Source organism: Saccopteryx bilineata, chromosome 1 (genome assembly GCF_036850765.1).
Source record: "Saccopteryx bilineata isolate mSacBil1 chromosome 1, mSacBil1_pri_phased_curated, whole genome shotgun sequence".
Classification (NCBI taxonomy): domain Eukaryota; kingdom Metazoa; phylum Chordata; class Mammalia; order Chiroptera; family Emballonuridae; genus Saccopteryx; species Saccopteryx bilineata.
In genome coordinates, this window is record NC_089490.1 from 231,930,365 (window position 1) to 231,956,434 (window position 26,070).

Below are 26,070 nucleotides of genomic sequence, written 5' to 3' on the forward strand. Positions count from 1 at the left end.
GGAACGCACCATCTTGGACATTTCTTGCTGATCCCAGCAAAGAGGGCACTGTCACTCCAGGACAAGCACACTTCACCCTTCCGCTGAGCAGGAAGATACACTCTCCACAGTTCTGTGATAACTGGTGTGGACTCTGACATGCTTCCTGGATGTAGTGACTCCTTTCTAGCCTGCGAATCTGCCTCTAATCCTTTTAAAATCACAGCAATGATGCGTATAATGGTCCATGCGCATCTTGCTTGCGCTGTGAGCTTCCCTCTTTCTGTTCTCAGTCCATTTCTTTGTCAGCCTGCTGCCTCATGATGAAGAGGCACTATGCTGATTTGTTGCTTTGCCCTAAAGCTAAGCTAATAAGCAGCAGGGCACTCCCTGCTAGGATTGCCAGCTATTTACTAATTTAATCACATGCCAGGGGCTATTGCTGCCAACATCTTAAATGCAGGACAGGGAGTGAGTAGCTATGAAGAAGAATAGAGGGTCTGGATGAGCCAGTATGACAGAAAATGCAGCCCATATGCAGTCTCTCTGAAACTCCTCACTGCACTTAGAAAAGAGGGCCTGTAAAGGGATGGCCTGGCAGGTGCTGGGTACTCTCTCAATGTCATTGGTATCTCCTTCCTTTTGTTGCAGTTTGTCTACAAGACAAGACAAGACAGCCTCTCCCACAACTCCCAGAGAACTCAGGTAGATAGCCTGCTATAGCCTTTTCCCTACAATTTGCTCCAATATGCTTACCTACAAGTCTACCCAGTGAGTCTAGCTCTGCCATACGAGGTGGGTTATTTCCTTTCCACTTGGCCTTACTTAGGAATTCCAAAGCCAGGTCTCACATTCCCTAGCCCCATCTTTTCTCTCTTTTTTTTAAGGAAACACCTCTATTTCCTTACACTTATTTTTTATAAAAAAAAAAACTTTTACCTTTGAGGATGTTCCCCTCTCTGCTCTAATCGTAAAACTGGACCCTTAAACCTGAACCTAACTCTTAAGGCAGACTAGGGTAGAACTATCACCTTCCTTATTGTGGAACTTATACTTTTATTAGTGCATTCCAACACTTAATTATTCTCTCCCCCTTTTTAACGTTTGCACTCATATCAGTCTCTGTTGTGAATGCATAATAAATTGCAAGTCTCTGGTCTTTTCCATCCAAATCATTTTGCAGATGCCATTATCTTATATTTTATATTCTGAGGCTTTCAATTCAATGTATACTTATTTGACACGACCCCTCACTCCAAATACACTGGGATGGATATGAGGTCTAATTGGGTCAACCTGCGCGTTCCTTTGTAAAGTGATACTGCAGAGGACTGTCTTAAAATTAGGAAGATCCTTGCTGCTTGTTTCGTTTGGCCCCCTACACTAACAGATCATGCACTGATAAGGTTGCAGGCGGGACCGTGACCCCCTCCTCCCTAAAGTGGAGCAGGGACACTGACAAACTAGATGTTCCAGATCACCTTCCCCCAAGCATCCTGTCTGACTCACCCGGGTGTGGAAGGTCCCCCAGCTTACTTACAGTTAACCCCCCCCCAACAACTACCAGCCCCCACCCTCGAATCCCCTATTTAATTCTCCCTGTTAGAGAACCAGTTGCTGACCTCCACCTTAGGACTAAGCCGGCAGACGACCCCCGAATAAACTTTTCTTGCCTGAACTGGGGGTCCTCCTTCGGCCGATCTCACATGAGCAAAGGTCCCAAGATGAGTTTAGGGGACAACAAATCTGAATCCATATCAGAACTTCTTCCTTCAGAGGTGCTTTCTCCATACTGGGCCCTCCACTGCTTCAGTGGGGACACCCTGGCCTGCAGGACAGGGGTTCCCGGGACCTGTGCACTCATACTATGGCCATGGCAGAACAGTCTGCCCAAGTGGCACATTCTCTTCAAGGCGGCCGAGCAGGTCACCCGTGTCCTACTGAGAACTGGCAAAGAAGAATGGTCCACAGGACAGGGCTGAGGAAGGTTCCAGAACCCAACTGGCCCCAGATCATCCATCCTCCATGAATCGCCAATCTGACTGTGGGTTAGTTTCCAAAGAGGCTGCCCGGAAAAAAAAAAAAAAGGCTGAACGGAATGTCTGAACTGTTCCTCATGCTGCACGCTGGCCCTGAACCTGGAAGGGGAAGGTGGTGGGGAGTGAGGATCGCCCGGGAGGAATGTTTAGTTATCCGATAGCCTTATTAGCATTTCAGTAGATGGTCAACGCAGTACCTTACAAACACTATTACAGTTTCAAAGGATGGTGCTTTCCTAGGGTTGATAGATATATTTGCTAAGGGCGTGTACTCTTCCCCCATCCTGTTTGTATTGGCAACACAGCCACGGGCAATTAAGATAGGGGAACCTACAGGAATTATAGGAATCCAGGTGGACTGTGGCACCAATGGGTTCTGGAATGGGGCTCCCTGTGCTAAGGCTGGTTTAAAAAAATCGTGTTCACTTGAGCACTAAGCAGCTTTCTGTTCAAGGTCAGGCCTCCGTTTGCAAAAGGAAATAAAAACAGTCTTTAAATAAGAGTCTCCCTTGCACAACTTGACCATGGCTAAGCACTTTAAAAATGTTTGAGTATGTGTTATTTTTATTTAATTATCTGAGCGCGCCCCGGGGTTCAGCTTCAGTAGTGTGATTCTGGCATTGAGCGGCTATCAAATGGACCAATTTTAATCAGCTTTCAGGGACACTGTCAGAGAGAACTGACTAGACAGGAACAGCTAGGGTGTCTGAAGAGTTAACACAACCAGTTCCAATTTACTTGACACCCAGGCAAAGATGAAGGCGCTGTCATTTTGAGAAGATTCTTGAGAGAAACAAAATGCGTTTCTTCTCTTTAGGGAAGCTTAGGCTCTGTCTTAGGTGCCCCTCCCTCTATTTTCTTTCAAAGGCTTCCGAAGCCTTGGCTGCAGACAGGGGCTCAACACTGGGGAAGGGGGGGGGGTTAGGAGGCTTTCTCTGCACTTGCTTCTCTCTAGACGGCAGTGTAGACAGGAGGAGACAAATGCCTTTATTTAGTTCCAAGTCAATGGCTCTCCTCCAATTCTCAAAAAAAAAAGCACTCAAGTCCTCATTAAAGAAGAGCTCTTTGAATCAGCCAGTGCTTCCTAAATATGTCAGGGCAAAGGCAAGTAAAACCCAGGACACCGTGGTGGTGTACCACATGTACATACCCAGAATGAAAAGGAGCCAACGAGGGTAAAGAGATGGATGGCTCATGCAAAGACAGCACAGGGCTCACCGACATGCACTCAACTGCACCCTAAAATCGCTGGAATAGCTTGGACCATGGCAGGTGTGTGAGTCTTAACACTGAAGATGTCCATGTCTTGCCATATTACGTTGGATTCATCAGACAATTTCTTTATTGCTAGACAATTGACATACACCATCCTGTTAGTTTCAGGTGTGTCGCTGGACTACTTTTAGAGGCGAGACAACGGGGAGGAAAGATTTCGCTGTGTCAGACAAGTGCGAGAGGATCCAGTTCCATCATCTCATCGGAATGAATTACTTTTGCTTTTGTGTTTGCAGGTGAATGAAAGCTGGCCAAGAGGGAGCACAGCTGTGGTACAACAGGGCACCTATGTCACGGTTCCGTGGCAGCCCTGGATTAGCCCTGGCCGGCACCTTAGAACATCTCAGAGAACGGTCTAAGAATCCTGAGAGCGCTTCATGAGTCTGACCTAGATATACAGGTGGTCAGCACAGAGCCAGTCCCAGTGCCCCAACCGTCAGTCAGACCACCTTTTTCACAAGGCTGGTGTGAGTGAGGGAAGAGAATGGATGAGGCCAGGTAGAAATGGGTCCTGGACAATGGCCATGTAGCAGCATAAGGACAAGTACCCAGACTCATGTCTGTATCTTTCAAATGATCATGCTAACTCTTGCCTCTCTGAATAGCTAGGGAGGGTAAAACACCATAATGGATAGGAACATAGGGAGGACTCAGTGCATGTGCCCTCATATTACTAACAGACCGCTGGGAGCAGAGGGAAGCCTGTACCAGGTCTCAGAGTCTGATGCCAAGAAGACTCTCCCAACGGAGAACTAAGAGAAGGTCCCATATGTCAAATCAGTAGCAGGACCTGAAACCCTGGGGATGGGAGCCAGTCTTTCCACTGCTTTATGAACTAGCACAGCCCTAGAATCTGCCTCTACCCACTGGTTTATAACCATTAGTATCAGGAACCAGCAGGCGCACGGGAGCCTGGTTCAGTAGGACAAGTCTTAGAAACACACTCTTGCATCCACTCGATTTGTTGACCCATCGTCTTACTTGCATACAAGAAAACTTACAGTGCTTTTGCTATGAAGTACCAACATCCACACACAAATTACAAAGCACTGCCCTAGCTATAATCTCATTTATAACCTTCGTGACATCTCATATAAGTGCTAGCTCAGGTCATTCCCATTCTTGCCCAAGGCCCATGGCTATTTTAGCTATCTCCATGAAAAAGATCGTCACTGTACGTATAACAAAATAATGAACGACAGGATAGTCATTCAAATAAACCCCTACTCAATGCATTGGAAACACAGTACTTAATTCTTTTTTTTCCCTATTTTTTTAAAAGTAAATCAAGATGTTCTGGAAGAGAAAATGGGGGAAAATACTCTCAAATGACTTTATATCATTGAAGTAATGGTATATCAACGGTACAGTCACATTGCCACAGAGGAGGCATGCATGACAAACTCCATGATGTCGAAAGGAAGAGAAAATGTGAAGGGAAGGCATTCTTGTGTCACTGCACCATTTGGGGAGAGGCCCCAACATCTGCTACTTTTTTTTTGTCAGTACCTGTTTACTTTCTACCTTTTTAGGTGGGAAAACCCAAAGACGGCCTTTCTCACCCAAAAATGCCTTTCCTGGACAGATCTTCAGAAGCTAGAGGTTCATTTTGTTGAAACTTCTAACTCCTTGAAACCCTGACTCAGGGGACATGTCACCAAGTCTCACGAGTCTTCCGGCAAGCGTTAAAAACTCTTTGGTAAAAACAACTCCCCAGCACTGTGGTGTAAGGGGATGAATGGCTTATACAAGGATGGTCACGTCTTGGTAGGAGTTCCTAAGGAGCCTGTTGTGACACTGCAGCCCTGTGACTGCCCTCCCCCCAGGCCACCTGCTTCCCCATAAAAGGAAAAGGGACCTTTGAAAGCGAAATCAGCAGTCCTGTGATTGCATTTCAGAACATTCTTGTGTGTCTCTCAATGTAGATTCATATTTACAATAGATGGTGCATTTAAGGAAAAGACACATGCATCCCTGCCTTGTATTTTGGTCCCTCCTAAAGGTCACTTACAAACCCATGGGGAAATTATACATAGAATGGAGGGTTCAAGTCCTTCTAAACGTGGGCTCATTTTGGCTCATGCCCTTCCGATTAGAACTGTTTACACCCTAAATCTGGTTCCACAGTTGTGCTGTGATACCCGAGGGCAGGATCGAAAGGTTCGGGGCCCCCTGTCCCCCATGTACATTTCTTTCTTTCTAATTGGAAATAGCCTTTACTTTGCTTTCTATTCTTTCCCCAAACTTTCCCTTATCATCTAGACTAGAGTTTAATTCGAAAGTACAATTATTTCCAATGACTCTAAAAACTGTGTACTCTATGGCTGGTGTCATATAATGACCTCCTCATGCCATAAATGTTTATTTTCAAAAATCAAGATGAGCCCATCATGCCTCCATAGAGCAGCAGGGCTTGACAAGGACGAGAAGGGAGAGCCCTGGAGGTGGCACCTGAAGGTGCTCTTAGCCTTGTGTTGGGAGGAGCTGTTCACTTTAGTCCTCTTTCCCTGACCCGAACTCTTCCCCGTAAACTCTCACTGTTCTACTAGGTGAGTTACTCCACTACCTTCTGCCTCAAAGGTTGGAAATGATGGGAAATCATTCTTTGGATTCCGTTCCTGAGCCCAAATGTCCAACGGGACACAGGGGCACGGCAAAGCCAGAAGAGAGAAAACAGAAATCGGAATTTCCTCCAAGAAATCACCTGACTCCCTCCTTTAATTGGAAAGTGACCCCGCGTGCTTTAAATGGGTCACTTTATCAGTCTGGCATCAGCATGAAGCAGTGGCCTTGCTCAAGGTGACACATGCCTTGAGTCATGCTCTCTCTGTGGGGGTGGGGGTTCCTCCTGCCTACTTCATTTCATGCCTCTGTTTTGATAATTTCCCACCTTCAGCTAAAAACGTGGCTTTGGGGTCAGGGTCAACCAAAGCATCACCCCCCTGCCCCCCCAACCACAAAGCAAAGACAATGGAGCTAAGTAAGGGCTCTGGCCAAGGGCCTCCGAGCCAGAAGGTTCTGATTTTATTTCCAGCCTCATTGGTGGATAGACCTGAGCACTTCTAGGTGGGGGTGTAGGTGGGGTTGTTTCTGGTGCCATGACTTAATTTCCACACAATCTCTCCCCCCACCCAAGTGACAGCCATGTGGCAGGTCCCCACAGCAGGGCCCGCTAGGTGAGAGCAGATAGAGCTACAGCTGGTCTTCGCCCTCTTCTTCTGCTGACCTTGGTCTTAGGCGTCCTGTCACCGTTTAGTCATCAAATAAAGTGATGATGAAACAGAACTATGGGACATGACGCGCGCTCTTTTGGCCACTGCTGACCTCCTGAGTTGGAAATAAGTCTCTCTGACTCCAGCCCAGAACTTCCCCACTGTGTATGCAGACACACACACACACTCCTAATGTCACTGCATTGACTAACTTTGTGTATTGGCATGTGGAGTTCAGTGCAGGTTGGCTAGAAGCCCCTTCTCTTTTAGGAACGCGACAGGGAGAGCTGAGGTTTAGGGCTGTGTGTGTGTGTGTGTGTATGTGTGTGTATGTATGTATGTGTGTATGTGTGTGTGTGTTTAATCTTGGCACTGGAGTCAAATGAAGGCATGGTGCAGAGTTAAGTTCTGGGATGCAGCAGACCCAGACTCTCTACCCCTGGATTTGTCACTTAAAAGCTGGCCTTGGGCACAAAATATCTCTTAACCTCATCAGGCCTCCGTTTCCTCATTTGTAGAATGTGAACGACACCTGCCTTGCAGGGCAGGTGGGAAGGCTGGGAGGGAGTGAGGACCAATGAGGACAGAGAGAGTGCCCAGCCCTTCCGGACCGGACATGGTCACTCTTATCCCTTTTCTCTACTTGTTTTACTAATGATCCAGACAGACCTCAGAACAGGACCTTGGGCAACCCACTGAGTCTCTCACAAGTGCATGTACCCGTCTATAAAGTGGGGACAACGCAGAACGGCGAGGGTCAACCAGGAAAGCAAGCGCAGTTTAGCCCAGTGCCTGGCCCATGGGAAGCACCCTGACACATCAGCCCCTACAGGTGCCAGCAAAGGGGCTGCTTCTGGCAACTCCTGGCTCACCTTCCCAGCTCCCTCCCCATTCGGGGGGTCCTCTGGACACTGGGCTCCCTCACTGGCAGCCCACCCCTCCCCCCCGCCACCCCCAGCCCAGTTCTGCTCTTCATCTGCAGATGAAGCAAAAATCTGGTAAATATTCCACTTACAAGGTAACAGGCCTGGAATGCGTGGCATCTCAGGCGGAGCTCAGTTGATTCTTGGCACCCGGACACGTGTACACAGCAGCCCAGGGCCAAACTACATTTGGCTGCTCCATGCAATTCAAATAAAGATATTAAAAAGTCCTACAGCTCTATAAACATTTGTACTGTTTGCTAAGCAAAGGGATTCGTTCCTTTAAAAAAAAAAAAGAAAGAAAGAAAAAGCTATCCAAGGAGAACATGGGACGCTACTGGCTCTTTTCCCCGTTTAGACCCCAAGGTGCATGGGGCATATTCACACTACATTGGTTTCCAATATACAAAGGATTGATATACATTAGGCCAGATGGAGCCCACTTCCAGGCTGGACGGCCTTTCTCCCAAACAGATCCAGGCAATTTTATTCCGGAGTGTGTATCCTTAACCATGACTCCATCTTGCTGCATCTTGGGTCACATGACAGGTGATTGACGTGGGCTTCCAATTAATGGGAGTATGTCATGCTGACAGGGTGTGCGGCCTGTCTCTACCACTTCATAGCCATTGATTTGGGGCAAGCTCCCTATCTCTCTCTGCGCCATTTCTTTATATGTGAGAGGGATCTATTCTTGCCAGGATCAATGAACCAGTATCTCTTTAGCACCCTGAGCATACCTGGAGTGTAAGAAACACTACATAAGTAGAAGTAATTAATGTTATTATTGTTGGTGGTGTTCTTGTTATTACTGAGTAGGTGTGAATTAGAGAAAGGAGATCTAGATCCTTAGCAAAAGGTCACATGTTCTTTAAGTAAAAGAAGTCAGATAGGACTTATTTAGACACCCCTCAGCCCCTGCCTTCTCCATTAACTAAAAGCAAGGAGAGAGCAATGATAAAATTAGGTTATATCACAGCCAGGGACTTAAACACTGGCCCTTCAGGGATTTAGATGTCGGCACCAAAGCTCTCTCCGACACAAGAGCAGCAAAAGGCTACCGTTTTCAACTGGTTTCATCTCATCCTCCAGTAATTGAACCTTCGAACATGTACATGCCCCCTCCACACACACAAGGCACCCTGAGAAGAACAACAGGGCTGACTCAGAATGTCAGAGAGGAACATAGCTCAACGTTTTCCGAAGAATAAGGAAAACACAGCATGCTCTCTCGGTCTTTTACAATTTAGGGTAATAGTGAGGCCACGCTTCCCCTGTGGAGGACAGAGGGTCATGTTTCAAGGATGCTTGGATGACAGTTGCAGTCAGCAGACAGACTCCTGTGTGGCTTTGCTGCTCAAGTGGCCACAGGCCCCAAGAACAAGCAGATACACACATTTTTCTATTACCCTCTCTTCCTCTCCTTCCCTTCTGTCTCTCTGAGCCCACCCTGCGCATTCACAACTCATGCCAGTCCCTTGGGGAACTCAGACTGCATCCTTAGGTAGCATCTGTCCTGAATACCCATGACACTGGGCAGAGTTTCTCCCCACCCACAGCCACGCAAGCTACAGGACAAGACTGGGCTTGCCAGGGGTCAGGAGTGGGACAAGCCATACACCCGGGAACAGGCAACGAGCCCAAGGACAGACTTCGGCTCCTTGTGCTTGAAGAAGCCCGAGTCTCCCTCACCATGAAGTGTATCAGGAGAAGGAGCTGAGCACTGAATGAATCACCCGCCGCTTCGGGGGAGGGGGTGGCAAGGAGGGATGTCCTTGTGGTTAACCACATTTTACTGGGGTGTTTTATTGATCGCAGTTGCATTGAAAGAGACATGACTCAGACATACCGTATCCACGCAGCCATGTGAAGCACCAGGTCCTTAATGGAATTTCAGTGCACGAGAATGGCATGAACTGTACCGTGAAATGTGAAGAGCTTTGTTATTAACGCAGACAGGAGTTGTGTCTGTCCTTTGACAGAGGAAGAAGAGGCTGGTTTTTCTCTTTGCCTTTTCCCTGGGGGGCCGTGGCTACTCACTTCTCCGGACGCACGGGTATGCGAAGGGTCGCGTCTTCGAAAAGCTGGACCTGCCTTGGCCTTGCGTTCCCATCGCCCTTTACTTGTGAAATAGACAGTGATTTTTTTTTTTATTCTACTTTGGGTGGGGTAGTCAGTTTACAAATCAGTTTCCACAAATAGCTTATAAGCTGCTCAAGGGCAGTGTCGCACAATTATAACAATAAAAAAAAAGCAACAAAAGCTAGTTTGAATAAAAAAAAAACAAAAGCTCGGTTTGAGGAGTATATATCATGTGTCATGGACCTATTGGAATGACCCCATTTTAGTGGAAGGCAGGAAACCAAGGCTTAAAGAGGCAACATGCCCAATCCCATGTCGGGGGAGCCATTCCTACCTGGGTATGTGGTCCCAGTGACTTTCTCTGGGCTGTTTGTGCTGCGCCTCCTGGGAGGGGATCATCCCTAACTTTCTCACTTTTTATGCTGGTGTGATTCAGGCACCAAGCCCTTGAGGCAATACGTGTTGGGTGGATATTTACAGAATTAAACAAAAAGTCCCACCTTGTTGATTTCGAGGACAATTCAGTGGGCTTACAGTGAAAAGACAAGGCAGAGAGATGTACCAGTTTGCTGTAGAAATATGTAGTTACTAACACAACTGGTGTTTTTAGGCAAGTGCTGAGAGTTCTGAGCCCTCCTGATAAGACAAAGAACGTCCTTCTGCCAGTTTTTAAACAACCTCCCTGATATTACAGAAATGGGTACCATTTTTTTTCCCTAGTCGTTTAAAAAAAAACACATCACTTGCTTTATCTCAGCAGATTCCAACTTGATATTAAAAATGAGGGGTGAACTTTCTGTGGTTCTCAAAACAGAAGAGCAACACGTTATAGGCTCCACGGATCACCTTTCAGTGAATGAATGAATGAAGGAGTGTATTCTGTCCCTACCAGGATGCAAAGCATGCTTGTGTGTGAGATCACCTCTTTTTTTAAAGTGTCATGAAGAAGTGGATTTTAAAAAAATTAATCCCCATTTTAGAGAAGAGAACAACGAGGCTCAGAGAGGGTAACTGACTGGCCCAATGTCACCCAGCCAGGGTTTCACCGAGCTCTGCATTTTCTTTCTTCTGTATCACAGACTACTTGTCACACTCGAGTCATCTTTGGCTCGTGTGTGAGTCACTTTCCTGGCTTATCAACAGTAAGTTGGAATAAAAAACAAACAAATGCTGACATCTTCACAAAGTTTAAAGAAAAGGACCACCGTCTGCTATAACAAAGCAAAAGAAACAGAGAGGTCCATTATATGAACTCCTCTGTCTAGACGGATGACTAAACAGGGGTCCCTCCAGGGTTAGGCTTGAATTTCCTCTGTTCAGCCTGCTGGATATTTAGCAATAAAAAAAAATTGCTTAAAGGCTGTCGTACTAATCCAACCTCTCCCACACTACCCAGAGAGTAGTTTAAAAGTCATTTCAGTGGAGCCTGCATGTGTTAAAGTTGCAAGCAGAAATAAGACTGGAACAGGAAGAGCCCTAAAAGTACCTGCATTGTCTGGCAAGGACCCAAGAACACCAGCCAACCTGTCCTTTATAACTCCAGGGACTGCAGCATGAACTGCCTGAGGGAGCAGCATCTACCCTAGGGTGTCCCTACAGTTCTATCTGTGGTAAGAATGGGTCACAATGGGCTTCTCTTTCCTGTGGGCTGTCAGTAGCTTCTCTCCCGCTTCTCACGTGCCCTGAGGACTTTGAACTTTTCCTAACTTATCTTATGAAAAATGGTACTAAGAGTGAAGAAAAAAGTCTGTAGCCTTCAGTAAGGCTGAGAGTTAGAAGCAGAGGCTGATGATAATGATACTTTTTTTTAAGGCTATTAGTACTGCTGTGTTTAGTGTACAGGAAGTCTCCCCAGGTAGGCAACTGGGAGTATGGCTAACAGCCTGTGTGGCATCCCCTGGAGAAACCTGGGGGTGCGCCAATGGACGAAGACCTCTCTCATTTCCCAAAATGTCCTTCGTAATATGCAAAACACTAGTTCTGTGACGGCCCTGGGCTTGCAAAATTCTTTCACTCACTCAGCTAACAAGTATTTATTGGGTGCCTGAATAATTTCTTCATATGGATGGGGACAGATAGGACTGCTGGGAATTGAAGATGGAATTTCTTAGGGTTTCACTAGAATTTTACATTGCACACCCCAGTGATGACCTCATCTGGACAAGAGAATTACTGGAAGAATATACCATATACTTCATATACATCTGTAAAAGAAGTATTCGTTTCCACTCTTCAAATGAGAAACACAGAGGACAGAGAAGAACTAAGGCCGGAAACCACTGCCTAATTTCAACGCCAGTGTTCAAACCCTTGGCTCCTATGACCTGTTGTGTCATAGGTTTGTGGGAGAGAAATACAGAATTTAAAGAAGAATAACAAAGACATCCAAACATCTTTTTTTCTCTTTTTTAAAAAAGAGGAATTTCCTAATATCTAGATCAGCGATTTTCAACCTTTTTCACCTCATGGCACACATAAACTAATGACTAAAATTCTACAACACACTCAAAATTATATTTTTTGCCCATCTGACAAAAATAAAATTGGTATAATTTTGATTCATTCTCACCAGACAGCTATTGCTGTGTTAGAGGTTGTCATTTCTTTTCTTTCTTTTTTTTTTTTTTTCTGAAGCTGGAAACGGGGAGAGACAGTCAGACAGACTCCCACATGTGCCCGACCGGGATCCACCCGGCACGCCCACCAGGGGCGAAGCTCTGCCCACCAGGGGGCGATGCTCTGCCCCTCCGGGGCGTCGCTCTGCGGCGACCAGAGCCACTCTAGCGCCTGGGGCAGAGGCCAAGGAGCCATCTCCAGCGCCCGGGCCATCTTTGCTCCAATGGAGCCTTGGCTGCGGGAGGGGAAGAAAGAGACAGAGAGGAAGGAGGGGGTGGGGGGTGGAGAAGCAAATGGGCACTTCTCCTATGTGCCCTGGCCGGGAATCGAACCTGGGTCCCCCGCACGCCAGGCCGACGCTCTACCGCTGAGCCAACCGGCCAGGGCGGTTGTGATTTCTTTTACTTGACAATCTAAGTAAAAAGAAGTCAGTGCCCATGACTAAATAGTCAGGTACTGCATATTTTAAAAATTCTCGTGGCACACCAGTTGAAAATCTGCTACTCTAGATGCAAATTATTCTTGCTCAGTGGAGTTTCCTTCTCTGACTCTCATCCTTTCATCCCAAACTTTTTTATTTGTATTGAAGTTTTTCATCTTCGGGGAGTGACTGTTAGGATGAGGTTTGGAGCCAGACAGACCAAGTTCAAGTTTGGCCTCTGCCACTTCCTGGCTGTGTGACTGTGGGAAAGCTACATGGCATCTACAAGCCTTGTTTTCCTTCTCTGTAAAACTGAGAATGGTAATAGTATTTATCTTATAAGGATACTAGGGAGATTAGCACAGTGTCTAATATAAGTATACAATAACTGATGGCTATTACTGTCATTAGTATTTGCTTTATTTCTAAAGACAGAATCTACCCTCTTTAGCTATCAACACTCCCACCCAAATATGTGTCTTTTCTTCACCAAGAAATTCAGTCATCTTAGAGCATGGATAACTAGACACAAAATCAGTTTTAGCAAAAGCTGTGTTGTCGTGTCCGCCCCACCCCCCCAACAGAGGTTCTCAAATCTGGCTGTGCGTTAGGATCACCCCAGGGGGCTTTGTCAAACTAAAGGTGCCAGCCCCCACTCCAGACCAACTGAGTCAGGATTTCTGGAGGTGGACCCCAGTTTGCATACACTGTAAATGTCCCCTAGACGGTTCTGCCACTTCGTGAGGTTAAGAATCTCTGATGCATAAGAAACAGAGACTGCAGCACAGTGTGCTCTGACATCCACAGCCCGAGTCCCAGACTTCGCCAGGGCCTCAGCGTTCCTAGTGGGTTAGCTGCTCGTGGTGCTTCCTCTGTTTAGTTTCTGAAAAACAGTCTGCTCTCTCCCTAAATAACACGCGAGTCGAGTGGACAGTCCTCAAAGCCACAGTGGCCGCAGTTTCCCCGGGGCGCTGCCCTCCAGCCTTCACAATGTGGACAATGGATAAGATAAGTATCAGCGCAAGGAAAACAAGCCGCAGGGCCCAGGAAAATAAAGAAGCGACCCTGCTGTGGAGGTGAACACTGACAAGTCGGCCCTGTCGGAGCAAAGACACAATCCAGCCGAATATTAGAAAAATATGGTCTGACCATGCCGATCGCAGAAGGATCCAAAACCAATTCAGACTCCAGTCAGTGGACAAAGTTCACATTCAACAGAACAGCTTTGGGAGTTGCATCATACGCACAACAGGGCAATTCAGAAATACAGATGGCCAGCCATGTGCGGAACAATGCTTTCATTTTTTTTGTGCTCTTTCCCACCGCTGACCCCAAGAGCAGGATGCAAGATCTCAGCATCTGCTGCTACTAAGAATAGGCTACACAGATTACTATGAACTTGCAAGCACACGGCACGCTCAGGGGCCATGGGTGCAGATGGATGGCTGTTCCTGTGTTGAGGGTCACATAGGAGATGCCCCATGCCAAGCACGGTTACTATCCAGTTTGCTTGCTGGACACAGCAGGAAAGACCATGCCTCTAAGCAATCTACTGAGAGGTCAATGCCAGGAGACCCAGGTTAGGTTAGATTGGATTCCAGAGAAGCACATGCTGCACCATGCTTAAATAGTTTCATTGTCGTGAAATTCACACAGAGATAAGAAATAGGAAAACCATTGCTCCGAGGCCCTCCCAGCTAAAAGTTAAGCACTACAGACTTAAACTCCCATGCAGACTTAGCCTGGACCCTTACTGTGGACAACATCCACTGGCTATTGATGGGCACGTCAGGACTGTGGTGACAATAGGAGACCCTAAGGCCAATGGATGTTCCTATAAGTTTTGGAGGGAAGCCCGAGTTCCAGAGTCTCCCTGACATACGTACATTGTACCTATCAGGACCTGCTTCAGGAACTTAGGGCTGCCACCGGGCCTTTTACACCAGGGAAACTTGCCGTCAGTTGGAGGAGCAAGTCACATCAAAATGGAGGAGAATGGCATTTACGTCTGTCTTAAAAAGTCAATCTGCCAATGATTCACCAAATATGCAGGACAGAGCGCCTCATGATTCCACAGATAAAACAACAATGTGGGTTCAATCACATCACAAGCACAATATAGCAGTCCTCCCTTATCTACGGAAAACATGTTCCAAGACCCTCAGTGGCTGCCTGAAATCCTGGATAGCATCAAATTTTAGCTACTTTCCTTTACAAATGCACTGATGATAAAGCTCCTTTGATAAATTAGGCACAGTAATGGGTTAACAACTAGACATCATAACAGAATAGAACAATCAGGACAACATACTGCAATAAGAGCTATGTGGATGTTCTCTCTCTCTCTCTCTCTCTCATAATATCTTACCATAGTGCTCTCACCCTTCCACTTAATGAAGTGCTTTACGGCTTCTCTTTGGCACATTCAAATGGCTGGCATCACCGCTTTTGTGCTTTGGGGCTATTAGTGAGTAAAATAGGGGTGACTTGAATACCAGCACCGTTATCCCGTGACAGTCGATCCGACAGCAGAAAGCAATTATTGAGTGTCTAATGGCTGGGAGCATCAACAGCGCAGGGACACTGGACAAGGGATGAGTCACATTTGGAGCAAGACCAAGCGGGATAGTGAGAGTTCATCATAGTGCACCACTTGAAGGTAATTAATTATTTTTGTAATTTTCCACTCAGAGCTTTTGGACTGCAGTTGAGTGTAAGACACTGAAAGCGTGAAAAGCAAAAACTTTGGATAAGGCTGGGACCACTGAACAGAAAGTTTTTAATGCGAGTGGAATCTTTCTCTCTTTCCTAACTCCTCCACTCCCACTGTGGTGGACAGTATCACCTGTTCAAAATATCTGTCTTCCTTCCCTGGGCCCAGCGCTATGTAGTCCTTCTCCTGCACCCCCTCTTCTTGTGTTAGTGACATCAGGCTTGGCCAAAGGCATGGTCCGGCCATGCAGTCAGAATGCCCAGGTTGGAGCCTGTTCCATCAGCCTGGGTCTGAGAATAAAGATGTCATAGAAGAGGGCCACAGCCAAAGCCCCACTCCATATAATAGGAGGGAGAGACCAATCCCTGTGCTAGGCCATCGAGATGAAGAAAAGAGCTCTAGACAGTGACCTTGAGCTTGTAAAACAATGTTATATTCCACACATCACGGCACATTTGGGCGGAATGGATTTTACATGTGACAGGTCAATTATGTCTTCTCAAGATATTTACTTTGAATAACTAATACCTGGTACAACAGTCACGCCCTGGTCTCCAGCCTCGGTATTTCCAAGTGGGTCACTGGGGGAACACATCGTTTTTTGCACAGAACACACTAAGTGCCTCTGCTCTTTCACGGTTCATCAGGAGGATGCTCATGCAAGCTCACAGAGGAAGAAAATAACACAAAAGGGCAAACTTTCTCCTACCAGAAAACATAAGCAGCTTCCTGTTGCTTCTTGATAACTGCCAGGCTACAATCTCAAAGGTCATCTTCCAAGCAGCAAATATTACTTCCTCCAAGAAGTCTTTCTTGACCTCTCTAGACCAAAGTAAGCAATTTTTCTCCTGACCTCGCAGATGCCTTTTAATCAACCGTGTGGTGTTGGCTGCCTGGTTTTGTTTGTTTGGTTTGTGCTCCTGACCTCCTCACTAAGTTGTAGGCTCCTGCAGACGGGGTCTAGGCTATATGCCTCCAGCTACCGGCAGATCTAGCATAGCACCTAGCAACGTATGGTTAACTCTGTAGATATCTCTTGTCCAGACAGATGGCAGAATGATATAACTTCCCAGGGTAAAACCTTGGTGCTCAAAACTTAAAAATTAGAAAGCAAACTCTGGTCCAACAGAAACACTTTCTGACTGATAAAAGACATAGTTTTGCAAATTCTTTGGCTTATGACCTCATTTCAAAGTTTGGGCAAAGGCACTACGCACAGCTGGATGGTTCCAAAGACCTTTCTAAGCCCATACTCTCCACTTCACACAGGAAAAGATAGTTTACCATTCTCTTAGGGCCAGGCATGGTCACCTAGAAGTTTAGCGCCCTAAGTCCCTGGCCACTGAGTCAGAGATGCCTGTGCCTTCGTGTTACAAGAAAGAACAAACTCCAACAGCTGTCATTCCACACTTGTCCTAACAAGATGAAAGACCCAAGAGGCTATTTTCATGCACAGAAGGGTGCAAAGAGGGCTTCTTTTCAGAAACAAAGGAGTCATGTTTCCAACAATTCAGGGCTATTTGTTAAAAACAATTTAAAAGAAAATCCCGAAAACATAGTCTATATACAGAGACCACGATAGCCTGCCTATCAAATTATCTTGCTTAAGAAACAACTCAGGACAAGCGAGGTCTGTTTGAAATTCTTGGCATAGCACTGTAACACCTAGAAACGCAGCTGCAAAGGACCAGCCCAATGTGTTACAAAGACCTCTGCTCTGGGCTTTTGGCTGCTGCCTTGGTCCCCTTGGTCGCTATTCTCAACTTTAACAGCCTCAGAAGCCCCTTGGCTAAAACCTCCGTTCTGGTCATTTTCATCAGAGGAAAAGTCCCAGACTTTACAATGGCCTCCAAGACCCCACATGAGCTGTCCATCATGATTACTCTAATATCACCTCCCAGGACACTTCTGATAACCCTTGAACATGGCAGCAACAGCACCAGCTGTCCCCTCTGCCAGGACTGTTCCTCCCCAGATAGCCCCAGCCCGTTCTATGACCTTCTTCAAGTTTCTGCTCACATGTCACCTTCTTAATGACCTCCCAGGCCAGCTTAGTTAAAATGGTAATCTATCACCCCACGCCCCAACCTTGTTCTCCTTTCCTCCCCATAACTTCTACCAGTCTTGATCTTTTTCATTAATTGTCCAACTCCTCCTCCAGAATGTGAACCCCAAGGGCAAAGTGTTTTGCTGTTTTATTCACTGGTAGTACCGCTCGTGCCCAGACCTGTGCCTGACACATGGTGGGCACTCAATAAATACTGTTGAATGAACAAATCTCTTGACCTTTGTCTTCCCACGAGCTCTGCCTACATTTGGCATTTATTGTAAAAATCTATATTTGTTGCGGGTAGGGGGAAGGTATGGGGGGATAAACGGTGATGGACAAAGACTTGACTTGGGGCGGGGTGAACACACAACATGATGTGTTGTAGAATTGGGTACCTGAAACCTGTATAATTATGGTAACAACTGTCATTCCAATAAATTCGATTGTTTTTTTTTTTTAAATCTATATTTGCAGTTAATGTAGACATTTTTTTCATTGAAGGCTGGTTGGCAGCAGAATTAACACCATCTGTCATTCTTTTCATACTTCAATGGCCATGTGGGCTGCGTAGTGATACAGACCATTAGAAGTGGATATTTCTCTAATAGTTTGATGGCCAAAAACAGTAGGGTAGTTACAGAACATCCATACTGGATGGTTGGATTCAAAATCCTGGATAATTCCAAAATGGTCCCAGGAAAAGAGGAGGTATAGAGCTGCACAGAGAAAAAATCAAGTCATTTAACATGAACTTTTCTCTGGAAGAGCTGGGTCAGATTTCCACCTGCTCTGAACCTCTGGGGGTAGAAAAACACTATTTGGAAAGTGAAAGCTATAGTTACACGAAGCTGAGTTTGGCTGAGGTAGTTGACTTTACATTCCACTGTTGGCTGGATCCCTACCCCACGGAATGTCCCAGAACAGGATTCAGGCCACGGAGAGGTCAGCAGTGCTTTCACCCGATACAGCCTTGGGGAATTAAACATTATCCACTGACTCAGACATTATAAAGTATACATCACTTAGACATTCTGATGCCTTGGTTCTGAAGTTGTCCCCTTACTCTACTGTGGCCTGGTTGAAGGAATTTGAGTCAAGGAATTAACTCCTATGCTTAACCCCCAAGCCAGGCATTCACCCCTCTCCTTGTGATTCATTTACTTCCTTGCACACGCACTGACCTCGGGGGTGAATGTGTGTGATATATGGGATCAACAAGTCCACCTCGATAGACTTGGGGAAATGGACAGTCCACGGGGAAATGTAACTGTGCTATGAATTCAGGATCCCACGAATGCAGGACCAGCTGACCACACAGAGGCACTGCCAGCCTGAATCCCTCTGTGCTGGCAGACTGCAGTGACAGACCTGCACAGCGAGAGCAGCCACTGCCTGGACAGAGGTGAACTCTGTGACACAGAAAGTACCTGAAGTGTCACTCCAACATGCAGATCCCGTGGCTCTGCCCACCGCAGCTGCTGCAGGTATGGGACAGGCCAGGAAATGTTTTCAAGGACACCACAGGGGACACTAGTGCCATCTAACAATCTTCACCAAGCACTTAAAGCCTCTCTCTCTGGGAGGGCATGGAGAAAAAAAAAAACCTAAAAACCTGAAACTGCTTTCATGACTTTTATCCCACACATTCAGGAAGAGACCTTCTGCATTTTTCTATTTTATTAGACAAGCTCTCAGACTGGCTAACTGCGTACTACCCGGAATTTGGAGGAAAATGAGTGAGCAGCCACCTGGTCCGAGGGGACCAAGGACAGTCTCACCCTCCAGGGGTGTCGGTGAGGGATGCAGCGGCCTCGGAACCCGCCGGCCCATCACCAGGGTCCGAGCAGCCCTCACCAGCTACACCCAGGTTGGAGGGAATGAGAGGAGCAGGAGGCTCCTGGGCCCCACACTCCCTGCGGCCGCTCCCAATGTCTCCTTGGAATGGAGGAGAGGTTCACACAAGGTGACAGGGGTGGCCCTCAAGCTGCTTGGCACAACCGGCCTCCACTCAGCAAGCACGGAGAAGTTCACCTCGACCCTGGCTGCCTGCCGCCTGGCACCAGCTCCCTTACATTTTTACTCAATTACTATTTCTAAGAACAGAGACAGAGAAGAAAAAAAAAAAAAAAGAAAGAAAGAAAATGCAGAGCCCCACCGCTCAGCAGCCCCACGTGGAAGGTCCAAGAGGAGTCCACGTGCGGCCTCCGCCCAGCCCCCTTCCCCACGCCGTCTGAGACACTCCCAAAGTCCCCAGACTTTCAGAGCAGGGTGGGTCCCCAAGTCTATTTTATTAAAGAAAGAGGGAAGGCTACAGACGTGAGCTGTCCGAAAATAACCTAGCGTGAGGTGTGTCGCAGGGGGAAGGGGGAAGCCATGCGAAGGACGGGGGGCACTCCCTGTGTGTCTGTGTCACGAGAGGAGGAAGCGGAAAGGAAACCCCCGAGGGGCAAGTAAGGAACCCGTAACCTCGGGGAGAGGATAGCAAAGGGGAAGCAAAAGGCAGGCAAACAATAATGACAATAATAATAAAGTCCAGGTTCCCCGGGGTGTGGTGGAGAGCCTGGAGGCTGGACCTGAACTCTGACTTGGGCTCTGCTGCTGGCTAGCTCCATGCATGCAGACAAGGCACAGTTTCCTGGAAAATGGGGGTCGTCATCCTGGTCCTTCCCAACTGACCGACCAACATGGGAAGGGCTAGGAGGATGTGCCTTGAATACCGGGGACATAAGGAGTGTTCAACAGATGTTGTCCTCCTCTTGTTCCCTCCCTTTTCATTTCCAAAAAGTTACTATCCCAGGTGGGTGGGGGGAATCAGACAACTGACTGCTTGGTTAAGACAGTAAAATAAAATACACATTTAGAGGTTGACTATAACATAAAATTTATCTCACAAAAGAGAACTTTCAAAGCATGGATAAGACCTGTTGTTCTTTCCAGACAAAAATAAATGTATAATTTCAATAGAATCAGTCCCTTTGGGCGGGAAGCCCCAGCACGGGCCACTGTAAGCACACCACTTCATTCCTCGAGGCCTGAGAGGCAAGGCTAAGCATAATAAAAAGCAGAGTAGGTTATGCCAGCGAGTCAGACATCTATTTGGGTCATAAAAACATTTCTTCTGCCCCTATCTGGGACCTTGGCCCACATTTAGAATCAGTATAATTCAAACCTTCTCAGGGCCTCAAAAAAAAAGAAAAAAGTGCAGAGGAAACCAATGCCAGGATTACAGGTCCACCTCCTCTCTTCCTGAGCATGAGTCGGGAACAGAGTGCACCACTGACTTCTTCGGTGTCAGCAACATCTAAATCCTCGCGATGGTCTCACTGGTCTCACTGCCCAGCATACAGCAGGCACTCAATTAAAGCAGCTGAATGGATAAAGCTCCACATCAGAAAGAAGTGAGACCTCTGGCTTGGGTGCCCCTCCCCAGCCTGATGCCTGGCGCTGGCTCTGGAGGTCAGGGCAAGGTGGCGTGAGCACATGGCAAGCCCCCAGGTCCAGTTGGCTGGGCTCCTGACCCATGACCACCTGAATTCTCATGCAACCTAGAAATGACAACATGAAGGTCCCAAATAATGGCATCAGCATGACCCTCCCACAGACCCCCCTCTAGAACTTCAAAGGAGACAAGGGAGGAAAAATAACAACAAAACCCTTCTCATTAAGTGAACAACTACTATGTGCCAGGAATAAGGACTTAGATACAAATAAGACTGAGAAAAGGAAAAATAAAAAAGGACTCTGACATTCTGGCCACCGGAGTCAAATCACTCTGTAACCCCCGGGACACACACCTCCTGTACCCCGCAACCCTGCCCCATGCAGCAGTCAAACCATCGCATGGTCTCAAAGTGATGCAGTGGGCATTTCTCACATAGACGGCTAACTGAAAAAAAAATTCAGGGGCGCCTCTGTGACTGCGCAGCAACAAGGCCGCACCTCTGAGTCCCCATTTCCGCCTCTGACAAGTTCCCCGCGAGAGAGAAACGCTACAGAGAAAGACGATATCACTATGTGAAATGAGGTATAAAGCAGACACGTGTACTCACCAAGGTACCCACAGAGCACCTGGGACTGTCTGGAACACAAGCTGCCCACTGAGCCAGAGGGTGTTGTAACAACTGGGCAGACAGCTAGGAGTTTTAAAAAGCACAGTCATTAGCTATTTTACTGATGAGACGCCTTGAACAGAGCTATACAAAGACTCAAAGTCCAGAAGAGGAAATCACTGAACGCTCTTATCATTTCCCCAGCAATCTCGGGTCCCTGCTCCTCGGGGCCAGGGGGTTTTTAGACACAAAACATCTAAGGGGCATTCTGGATTCTGGTGCCAGGTTCTTGGCAACCCTTCCCCGGCAGTCAAGACTCCTCAATTCAGTTCTCCCTGGACCATGCTCTCGTGTTAAAATAACAATGTACAATTTATATACCAAGATGTTAAAATAAATACCTAGACCTCTATTAAAGAGGAATAGGAAAAGCCTTGACCTCCTTTGACGAAAGACAGCCTACCTATGAAGAATCGATGTCTGTTTTTCATTTGGTTGGCCTCGATTTCAGCTTTCTTAAAATCACCTGTCATCATTGCTCACCCGCACGTGAAAACTCCTCCTCGAAGGAGTCAAAAATCCCAGTGGATACTGGTCTGGGGCTGCTTAGCTACGGCTGAAACCTTTAGGGCTCCTAGGATGGGACAACACGTATCTGCCCGGGTCATTATTCCATCCTGAAATTTGGAAATCCTTTAAAGCAGTGGTCCCCAATCCTTGGGCCACGGACCAGTACCGGTCTGTGGGCCATTTGGTACTGGTCTGCAGAGAAAGAATAAATAACTTACATTATTTCCATTTTATTTATATTTAAGTCTGAACGATGTTTTATTTTTTTTAAATGACCAGATTCCTTCTGTTACATCCGTCTAAGACTCACTCTTGATGCTTGTCTCAGTCACGTGATACATTTATCCACCCCACCCTAAAGGCTGGTCCATGAAAATATTTTCTGACATTAAACCGGTCCGTGGCCCAAAAAAGGTTGGGGACCACTGCTTTAAAGTAACAGAGACTAGATTTTGGAGCTAGACTACCATGTTCTTATTATAAAAGTACACCAAAAATAGAATAGAAAACATTGCTAAGTATTCGGAGGCTGTCCTGTCAGTGGAAGAGTTGATTATGAATACAGGAATTTTGCATGAGAAGATGTAGACCCTGTGAACCTGGGGATGGGTCCCCTGATCTCCCCAGGCCCCGTTTCTATAAAATGCCCCCTCCCGGCTCCTGGCACGGATAGGGAATCCTCGCACTTTCCATTCCCCTGGGACGTGTCTTCTAGAAGTAGCGTGGTAGTGTCTTCTAGAAGTAGTACTCAGACATGACCGGAAAACTTCTTTTGACAAAAGGCAAGCGGCTTTATGGATTCCCTTAGCTTAGCACGTGTGTGTGTGTGTGTGTGTGTGTTTCCCCAGATTTGTGCCTTCTATCTCTCAAATTTAAGATAGCGAGGAAAGACATTTTTCCATCCCATCACTTACTGTAGCCAACATTCGGCCCACTGACAGACCCCAGGGACGTATTTCTACCCTTGTGTGGAATACACGTCCTAGTAGGAACCTACTCTAAAGGAGGTGTGCCCCACTGGATGACCCAGGGGGCAAGGAAGAGCCCACACCCAGGTCTCTAACCCTGCTGCCCTGCGACCTCCATAGACTGTTGCCAGCTGACTGACGTCTGTGCACCTGTTCTCACCAATAAGCAACCGTGTTGTTTATTTTTAGATCCTCCTGGACAAGAAAACTCCCTCTGATAACCAGCCTAGCAGGCAAAGACAGGAAGCTACAAGGGGCACCCATGGTCTGTCACAAGATTAGCAAGCCAAACAAAGTCTTTTCACTCCTAATACCTGACCTCTCAAAAGAGATGCTGAAAGTTATCTACAATAAACACTCAGCATTCCCAGAGAGGGGCAGCATGGTGGGCAGAGTACTTTTGTCTGCCAACCATGGCCTTAGGCATTTCTTGGGGGGATTTCACTCCTTTTCTTGGGGAACTGCACCTTTTTTAGGCCAGTGGGTGTTGTGGGACAATTCTATTAATGGCATCCGGGTTCCTTAAATTGTCCCAGGTCCTAGGTTCCCCAGGTCATAGGGAGTCTGTACAAGAACAAAGCAAGGTAACTACTGTCATTTGCAATTTCCAAGGAGCTGTCCTAAGTACATGCCTTTGGTCCCCTTTTGCTCTGCTCTGAAGCTGCACTAGTAACATCTTCTCTTCCCTTTTTTCCCTTTGGTTGGTTGTTTGTTTCTTTGGTTTTAAGCTAGGCCAAAGTATAGAATGCTCGGAGTGAACCCAGTGCCTCAGAAGTTAAAACCATGTATTGGAAGCAGATTTAAGTGATGCCTATAGTGATTTTTTTGGTTAAGGAAAGCAATTCTTCATTTTATTTTTTAAAAAAAATCAATTTTCAACAATCCATGGAATTGATGTGGCCAGGCCGTGTGGTCTGGGTACATTATTTTTCGGGTCAAGGAGGTTTTGGGTATATATGTGAAATATTTTTTAAAAATGTAAAACCCTAGGGGAAAAAAATCTGAGCCATTAATAGTCTTAGAGAAATAACACTTTCTAGAAGTATCTTGGCACTCACTCATAACAGGGGTCTACAGCTCACATAGTCATCAAATAGAAACAGTTTTGGAATTAAGTAATTTCAATATAATTGAAAGACAATGAAGTTAAGTATAAAAGTATTGAGGTTCATTTTTGCCTATGACAAGAACACTAAAAACTAAAGCACGACAACAAAAGTCCAGTGTTTACTGGGTATGTTTCCAACTACCTGTCTGACAATGCCCTGGCCTGCCTGTCATGATGCAGGTTTCTGGAGCTACAAATGACCGAATAGTGATCCGGACGGAAGGGAGGGGGCCAGGGTCTGAGAAACTGCATTTATTACAAGCAGCATGGATGAGTCTTCTGTTTGATAAAATTCGAGAACTACTGGCCTTTTAGGAGATCTCATTTGACCTCAAAACAACCCAACCAAGAGGGTCAAGGGAGAACCATCCCCTCACAAGGGTTAACTTGTCCTGGGTATGTGAAGATGTCTATAAGATAGAGGGAAAGCCATTTTTGCTGCAGTGGTACCACAAGCAGAACTAAATGTCATTGAAGAATGCTCCGAAAATCCATTCCAAATTCAATGCCTGTCTCAATCCCTCTTTGCACCCGCCACACAAGCACCTCTCTGGTGATTACAGCACTTGCATAAGTGGGTACTCTAATTTCTTCCTAACTCTGTACTCCACGAAGTTTTACTCTACTTGGAGAATTCCTAGAAAATGTTACTGAGAAAGGGCAAACTGCTGATCCCAAATGTATAATGAGTGTATGCGTGTGGGGGAGGATCAGGTTGGCTCAAAACCCCACCTTCTAGAATCTAAGTACCAGTGCCAAAGAATTAATGAACGTAGACATGACTCTCTACACAGAGCTGTGTTATTGATGGTGATGATTTCTGACAGCGGAATTCTTCTGTCTGAAATACATCTCTCTCCAAGATAAGCTAGCCCCAGGCACCTCCTTCTGTGGAGGAGAGACGCATGAATTTAGGAGATGACATGGTGGCTACTGAGGACTTAGTTCACAGAGCTGACCAGGGACTTCTGTGAGACACACTTCACAAACTGAGCCTTTATCATCATAGGTGGAAGTACAAAAGAATGACTATGTTATTATTCAAATCAGCAGGACATCTCACCAGACACATCTAAGGGTGACAATGCCGATTCAGAACCTGAAGTGACAACCATAATTCAGCCTTGCTTCTGCCCCAGGGACAAGTCTGGAGTTCTGGCACGCTTTAAGCTCTGTTTCTGTCCCCTTAACTTCCATAGCCCAATATGCCAAGCTATAAGCTTGCAAGGGGAAACCTTGGGGTGGCGGGAGGGAGGCGTGTCTTTACCAAATCACCCATCTTCTGACAAGAAATGTCCTCAGTCTGCAGTTATTTTTTTTTCTCCTTCTAAAGTAGACTCAGAAGAAGATATTTGCCTCTTTCGGCTTTTCTCAGCCCAAGAGTTTATGCAAAAGAAATACAGCTTCAATGGTATTGTCATTCAGATGTCAAAAGCAGAAGTGAAAAGGAGATGAAGTCAATGGATAGAGTAAACAATGACCAAATAAGAATACAACCCCAAATGGAAAGGAGAGAGTTCTGGTTTATGGTGTAGAGAGAAGGACCCCTAACGAACAAATTTAGTCTAAGAAGCATTGAGTTAGCAATACCGAGATGAATCCTAAACTTTACAAATTAAGTCATACCTCCCAGAAAACGCCCCTTTGTGTTGGTATTAATAAGTAGTTAGGTGCCCTTAAACTGCATTAATAAACAGTATCGTTGTTAGATTTGCAAAGACCAGTGGACATTTGGGTGTCTTTCTCCAAAACAAACTTTCTTGTGCACAAGATGAACTGACACAGAAGGACGCTTATGGCAGCCTGAAGTTATGAATGAGAAGCTATTTGTGAACCAGCGTGTCAGGCCAGATGTGGTATTTGTCAGTGTGGTGTGGGTCAGATGGGGAAACCAAGTGATTGGAGCCACCATCTAAGTCACAACAGTTTTCTTTTTCTTTCCTAAGACTGGAAAGATGCTACAGCATTTCCAGAAACAAAACATCTTTAAAAAAAAGAAGAAAGGAAAGAAAGCAATCGGTTCTCAAACAGCAGCTCCCTGATTTCTTTCAGACACACGATCTCT

General features: G+C 46.3%; 1 protein-coding gene across 2 annotated transcripts in view; it reads right to left on the reverse strand.

The window, feature by feature from the left end:
* TGFB2 (transforming growth factor beta 2) overlaps positions 1 to 26,070 on the reverse strand; it is a 72,415-nt gene that overhangs the window by 37,632 nt on the left and 8,713 nt on the right. The window contains exon 2 of one of the 2 annotated variants that reach the window (XM_066238109.1): positions 21,360 to 21,443. The exons of the other annotated variant lie outside the window; for it this stretch is intronic. Within the exon in view, the coding sequence (XP_066094206.1) occupies positions 21,360 to 21,443 (84 nt within the window). The remainder of the gene's footprint in view (positions 1 to 21,359; positions 21,444 to 26,070) is intronic. 2 annotated transcript variants of the gene reach the window in all.